This window comes from Daktulosphaira vitifoliae, unplaced genomic scaffold (genome assembly GCF_025091365.1).
Source record: "Daktulosphaira vitifoliae isolate Bord-2020 unplaced genomic scaffold, ASM2509136v1 Scaffold_5, whole genome shotgun sequence".
NCBI classification, from domain to species: domain Eukaryota; kingdom Metazoa; phylum Arthropoda; class Insecta; order Hemiptera; family Phylloxeridae; genus Daktulosphaira; species Daktulosphaira vitifoliae.
In genome coordinates, this window is record NW_026099576.1 from 32,587,573 (window position 1) to 32,594,849 (window position 7,277).

Consider the following 7,277-nt stretch of genomic DNA (forward strand, 5'->3'; position numbering starts at 1 on the left):
TAAAAACGTAGAAGGCCTATGGAATAAAGTGTTTGATATCAGCCAGACAATTTGTGCGGTAGCTGTTTCACTAGTCATGTGTACAGGTCTATCCAACACTTGTTGTATAAACAGTGTAGATACATCACCACTTAACTCTAGGCTGGACTCGTGTATAAGGGAGAAAAATAGATACAAAGTAAAAATAGGTACTTGAAATGTAGGAATATTAAATGGTAGAAGTAGGGAATTAGTAAAAGTACTGAAGTGAACATTTGCTGTATGCAGGAAACTAAATGGAAGGGAGTGTAAGCAAAAGAAATAGGTAAGGGTTATAAAATAATATACTCAGGTAAGTCTAATACAAAGATTGATGTAGAGATAATAACATATGAGGAGATGAAAAGTAAAATAGTAGAAGTAACTAGGAAAAATGACAGAACTATAGTCGTAAAACTAGTTATCGAGGAAAAAGTCTTGAATGTAATAAGTGCCTATGCACCACAAGTAGGGTGTGATGAAATAGACAAGGAAGAAGTGTTGATAATAGGGTACTATCAAATGATGATGATGTGAAAAAAGGTGGAAAGAGTATTTTGAACAATTACTGAATGAGAAATATCCAAAAGAGGCATTAGAGGATATCTCGTGGAATTAGGAACTGGTAGCTTTAATAAGTGAAGAGGTAGGGGTGCCTGTGGCATCAATGAAAAATAATAAAGCTGTAGAACCAGATGAAGTGCCAGTAGAAGTATGGAAAATATAATGGTTGTATTGGCATAAGGCGGTTGAAGCATCTTTTAATAAAATCTTATTAGAAGGGAAAATCCCAAATGAATTGAGGAATAATATTGTTGTGTCGATATTTAAAGGTAAAGGAACACATACAGGAGTGTGGAAATTTTAAAGACATAAAGATTATGAGTTGTAGTATAAAAATTTGGAAAAAGGTAATAGATAAGAGAATAAGAAATGAGAAATTGGTATCTAAAAGTCAGTTTGATTTATGACTGGTAAGTCAACAATGAATATAATAAGAATTGATCACTTGTGATTAATTAATTAAATAAAATTAAAACTATATTAAAAATATTATTAATTTAAAAAAGTTAAAAATATTAAATACAAAAGCCACAAAAAAATTACTGAAAAGTCGCGGATATGTATTTTTGAAACAATATTATCATTATCAACGCTAAATACATACTGACTAGAGGTCGCGATTACACGTGTGATGAACTACACGGGTACCCGCGTTTTTACCTATGACGGGGTTAAAGGCCGTGTAGTAAAAATATCTGTAACATTAAATACTCATATGTTTAAGTAAAATCGTATTTCATATACAATGTAAGCGTGGGTATTAAATACACGGGTCTACACGGGTATTATACACGGATATTAAATACACGGGCTTTAATATACAGGGTGTTCAGTAAGTCAGGAAACGGGTTTCTATTGTTCTCATTGTTTGTAACAATGAGATTTCTCAACTTCTTGATTTTTAGTTAACCTTTAGTTTACTCATAAAATTTATTTTGAAACTGAAAAACATTTTGACTCATACATAACTTTGTTAAATTAATAAGCTCATTTATTTTATTCTGTTCTATGTTTTGTTCCTTAGCCAATCTTTAAGAAAATCAATTGTTATATTTATCATAATATTCGGAAATAAGGCTACTACATCAAAAGAAATTAACCTGTCATTATTTTGAATAGTATAACCAGATAATTGTTGAACTAAATCAATCTTATTTTTAACTGAAAAGCTATCGAATTGTTATTTAATATATGAAAATACCTTTACTAAGTGTTAAACCAAATTGTAAGTCGGAACATTAATATTCGACACAATAGGTCTCATATTATTTCCTGGCTTATGTATTTTTGGCAAAGTATATAGTTTAGGTATTTGAGAGTTTGAAATTTTAATAAAAAATTCTGAACTTTTCTTGAATTATTAATTTTGAACTATTGATAACGTTTGTAGCCTACCTTCTCATTTTACTTAATGGAATCTTTTTAATTTCTTTATAGGGACCCTCTTGAATAATTTTTAATACTTTTTCAAAATAATTTTCTTTCTTTAGTATAACTATAGAATTTCGCTTATCTGACTTTAAATAAAAACATTTTTTATTTTTTAAGTCCTGTATGAGTTGTGAATGTTTTTTAATTTTTTCTAAACCCCCTCTATTTACAACAGAATTTTTTTTGCTAAGTCTTGATTTTTAAAATCAACACTTTTAACCACCATTTTCAATGCTTACTAGTTGATTTTCCATCGGAAATTTTTTTAGTAAAATACTTGTTTTAAAACCCAACTTAAGTATTTCAGTTTCTTTAGCGGAAAACATAATGTTTGTGTAATTTTTAACTAAATCGTCGCGCCAGTTATTAGAAAATGAAACTACCGAATTTCTATTAAAATTATTTATTTGGCCCTTTTTAACATTTTAAATATTAGATTTTTAAAAGTAGATATTATCAAACGAGGGAACTTGAGAGTTTTAAAAATTTCATCAGGAACAAAGAGCATAATAGAATGTAGGATTGCATCATTAAAAACAAAAGCGGCATCATTAATGGAGTAAAGATAGAAGGTAACCTCCCAGTTAAAGGAATTAAAAAAATTGAGATATTCCAGTATACTGGGCACCTTTAAAATCTTTGTAAGTATGTGTATTATTAGAGTAGGGAGTTGTTTGAAAAGGAAACTTAATATGAAAAGGAGGGTGGTAAAGATCTGGAATTACAAGTGGGCTTAAAAATAAATTTACCGATACATTATTAAAATAGAAAATAAAAGATCGAGAAAAACTACCGTGTTTTTTAGGATGACTGAAAAAAGTTAAAATAAGAAAAAGAGTCTATTATGGAAGAAGAAATTGAACAATAACTACCAGATACAGAATCCCTAAACTGTCGGAAGACCAAATAACATTAAGTATGTTATAATCATCACACAATAGAACAAACTGTGACTTGTAGTTTAAGATGATTTGTTCAATGGAAAGAATATGAGTATCAACAACTGAAGAGAAAGAATAAGGAGGTAAATACACAGCACCAATTAGAAAGAAAGAGACATTAATAGACAATAAGACAAATTATTGCTCAACATATTTTTGAAAATACATATTAATTTACATTTAAACATTTTTTTTAATGGGGAGAAATTAACTTAGCTATATCAAACAATTTGTTCAAATTGATCCTATTCAAAAAATGTTTTAAATATTAATAATATAACTTATAATAATAATAGTAGGTTTTTGAATATTCTTAAACAAAAAGGAGAACGAATTTTTTTTTAGAAATAGGAACGAAGATCTGAAGTGAGTGAGGAAACAAGCTGTTCGGAACATTTGCTTTTGTAGCTACACAAAAATAGAAATCTTATTATTAATTTTTGTATTCGAAAATATTTTAATACATACATCGAAAAATATTTACTCTTGATTAAGTTTTTCTATTTATAATACAGTTACATGCATGAATTTAATTATTACAGAAACGATTTTTGATCGGAAATAATACTTCGTCAAGCAAGTCGAAATGGTTAATTGGTCTAACATATACTACACAAATCAAAAAAGAATTTTACAACTTAAAACCAACAGAATGGTTAAAAATTAATGATAATGAAAAAACATTACAAATTAATGACGAAGGGTGGTTCATTTTTAATTTACAATCGACAGGTAAATTATACTTATATAAAAGTGTGTCCTTTATGAGTTCTATTGCTATTAAAACAATTTGTGTTTCATTTAACTTAAGCATATATTTAAAGCTTTAATTAAAAATTATTAATTTTTCAGAGAATACATTTATTCAGAAAATCTCTTTCTAATCCAAGAAACCATAATTTTACTACTATATGTTATTTGTCTATTGAAGCTAAAATTTAGCTCCTATTGGACTTCTTATACTCATGAAATGTTTAATTGTTAAAAATTACATTTTGTCGAAGAAAATGATATCAAATTTTCATAAAAGTCTATTGATCTTTATAAAATAGAAAAATAAATACTCAAAAATTGCAATGGTTGGTGTGGCCCTAAGACTAAGACATGTTGAGCAAGGAAGACCTCTTTGAAAATTGGGGAGGGGGAAATTATTTTTTCCGATTGAATAAGGTTATTTTTAATTAATGTTTTTTTTTAATTTTTTTTGTAGGAACCCTACATGTTGAAAACTTGCCGATTGAAACGATTTAATATTGATTAGTGAGTCTAGTTTTAATGTACCACCACGCTCCCTCGAAACGACTCTGATGATGAACAAAAAAAAAAAATCAACAGTTGTTTATTACTTCGTAAAATTTGAGGTAGGCCCCATACATCCACAGACTTTAAGGCACCCGCTCTTTGCTCTCCTCCTCTTAGTTGGGGCTTGTACACACCGATATAGGTATAACAAACCGTTGCAAGAATAATGATACAACTTGAAAAATAATTAATTTTACAAGAGTGACAAATAAAATTGACAACTCTATCCTATATAATTATTAATTAATTTTTTGGAAACTTTCTAGCAGAAGCTGTTATTAAAATATTTTTAGTTTAAAATTTAATGTTTTATTTATTTGGTGCAAAAAAAACATTATAATAATTATGAGTTCTGTTAATATTTTTCATTTAATTTCAAAGTGCATAAGAGTGCCCTCTTTCTATGAAAAGTAATTGGAATTTTTACATGGAATGCTAATATAAGACGGGACTTATAGTCCTGTATCTTTTTGCTACTTATAGCTTTGAATAAGCCTATTAATCAACATAAACATTTTAATAATATATCATTTTTAAATGATTAATTTTTAAACTACATTAACTACAAATTCATGGAATACTAATTTTATATCAATACTTTTTTTTATCCAAACAACTTAAATATTAAATAATTAATATGTATAGGATTTTATCGAGTAAACTATGATGATGAAAATTGGTCCAGATTAATTAAACAACTTAAATTTAGTCCAAAAGATATACACGTTCTTAACAGAGCACAATTAATCGATGACTCGTTTAACTTGGCAAAAGCGGGAGAGCTACCTATTTCAACATCTTTCAACTTAATATCATATTTGGAAAAAGAAGATGATTTCATTCCGTGGTATACAGCTATTAACGAGCTTACGTATATTAACAACCAGATGCGACGATGCAGTATTATTACTCCTTACCTAAAAGTAAATTATCATTAAATAAATATGCAGTAATACATTAAAAAAAATTGCCCAATTTTCGATATTTATCAAGAAATAGCCATATATTTGAAGGCAGGAATCTTAAGTTAAAATTTAGAAATATTTATAACGGTTATAAAATTCAGTTTCTTTTTAATTAGATAGAAATTTATTTTATATTTTCTTTATTCTGAAAATATTATTTTGTTGAATTATAATGCATTAACAATGTACATTATTAAATCATATTTATTCATCAAATATAGGCTACATAAAAAACAATGGTAGATTTCTGAAATGACATATAAATGACGCTGAAGTTCTTTTGCAATAAAATATATGGATTTTATGAAAGATTCATATATTTCCATAAAATATTATATAAGAAATTTAAATTTTGCTTTATTTAAACTTAGATAAAACTAGTTAGGAAAATTATATTGTAGCATTCTATGTAATGGTTTTTTCGTTATAAATAACTATCAAAACTGAATAAAAAAAAATTTATTTTAGTTATACAAAATATAAAAATGTAGGTTTTTTTAAATTTGTTATCTTTTGTATATTCTTCTGCTATAATGTATGCAGAATGATCAATTTTAGACTAAGAAGATCGAAATCGAACAAACATTCGGTTATCAGGGCCTATTGTCGCTGAAAGTAACACTGCTTAAAATTCTGCTCCAATGACTAATTCAAAAATATGATATCTGCATGCAAGCCAAAATAAGTTTTTTCCAAGTTTACGTTCTAATAGTACACATGACCCATTGTTTTTACCAGTATTCGAAAATGTTGTATCAAAACACATTGCAACGATATTTTTGTATAAATTCCATTCTTTTTCACTCAAACAAATCGAAAGCAGTTTGTGTCTGCATTTCTCCTGTTAAAGAGGATAATTTTTTAATACTCAGTAATTTAATTTCATCTCCACCTGACACCAATACTGGTAGATGGTCCAGATATTGTAAATGAGTGAGGTCCAACATTAGTTTTCCATCCCAGTGAACTATTCATTTGCTGTTTATGATTCTTTAATAAAATTAGCCATTTCTTGCCTTAATTTCTTACGATGTAGTTTTATTGTACTTCGACTACATGCAAACGTATCAATATTCTCTCCAAGACTTTTTAGTGTAGCTCCAATGATAAAGGTGGCTTGCCGATCACTGACCTTAGTTCTATCTAGCACAGCTGATAATTCTGATGTGCTCAAAAGTTTCAATTTCTTTTTACTTTTTGAACTTTTTTTGATTTTTTTTCCTGGACAATAAAATCATCGTCGGAATTAGTATTATCACTAGAATGGTTTTCTTCTGTACTTAATAATGTAAAATCATAAAAATTACTCAAATTTTTATTAGTAACTTCTTCTTTTCGTTTATCTTTACGATTCTCTTTTTGCGTGGTAAAAACGTCCACTGTAGACATAAAACCTCTTCTCCCTGGCATCCGTTGTGCCAGTAAAAACTGTCTATCTTCTTCAATTTTAATTTTTTTTAAAGCATCAGCATCAGCGATATCGAAGAGATTGGCCATTTTTATATGAAACCCATATTCGTGTTGTCGGTGAAGCTCTGTTTTTCTATTTTTATGTTTGAAAAGATTTAGCCATTGATTATAAAGTTTTTTAAACTTATTTATAGCATTATCTTTTCGAGTTGTCGGTATTCTTGCTTTATTCCAAACAAATGTAACTTCTTCGATTACTTTATTGCATGTATATTGAAACGAATTTTTTTCAATACAATAAATATTAAAGAAAAACCCTAATACTTTACCATTAAACGGCAAACAATTACCTGGTACAGTTGAAATAGGCTGACCAATTAAATAAATATAAGTATTACTTCGCGTTGTCATTTTTATTTTTACTGAATAAATATATATATATATAATTAAATTAGCACTGATTCACATTTANTATATATATAATTAAATTAGCACTGATTCACATTTAAAGCACACTGACGATTAACAATTAGAGTGACTCGAACATCAAAACAGCGCACTGTCAACTAAACTATAATTCTACAATGATAATAGACGTACGTCAACCTTTACTCACATAGTCATAGTATAATAAATTATACACTGT

At 27.8% G+C, this 7,277-nt stretch overlaps 1 protein-coding gene across 1 annotated transcript in view; it reads left to right on the plus strand.

Annotated features, from left to right (window-relative positions):
* LOC126908410 (aminopeptidase N-like) overlaps positions 1 to 7,277 on the plus strand; it is a 40,870-nt gene that overhangs the window by 25,473 nt on the left and 8,120 nt on the right. Inside the window, exons 7-8 of the mRNA XM_050690445.1 lie at positions 3,497 to 3,686; positions 4,902 to 5,179. Of these exons, the coding sequence (XP_050546402.1) occupies positions 3,497 to 3,686; positions 4,902 to 5,179 (468 nt within the window). The remainder of the gene's footprint in view (positions 1 to 3,496; positions 3,687 to 4,901; positions 5,180 to 7,277) is intronic.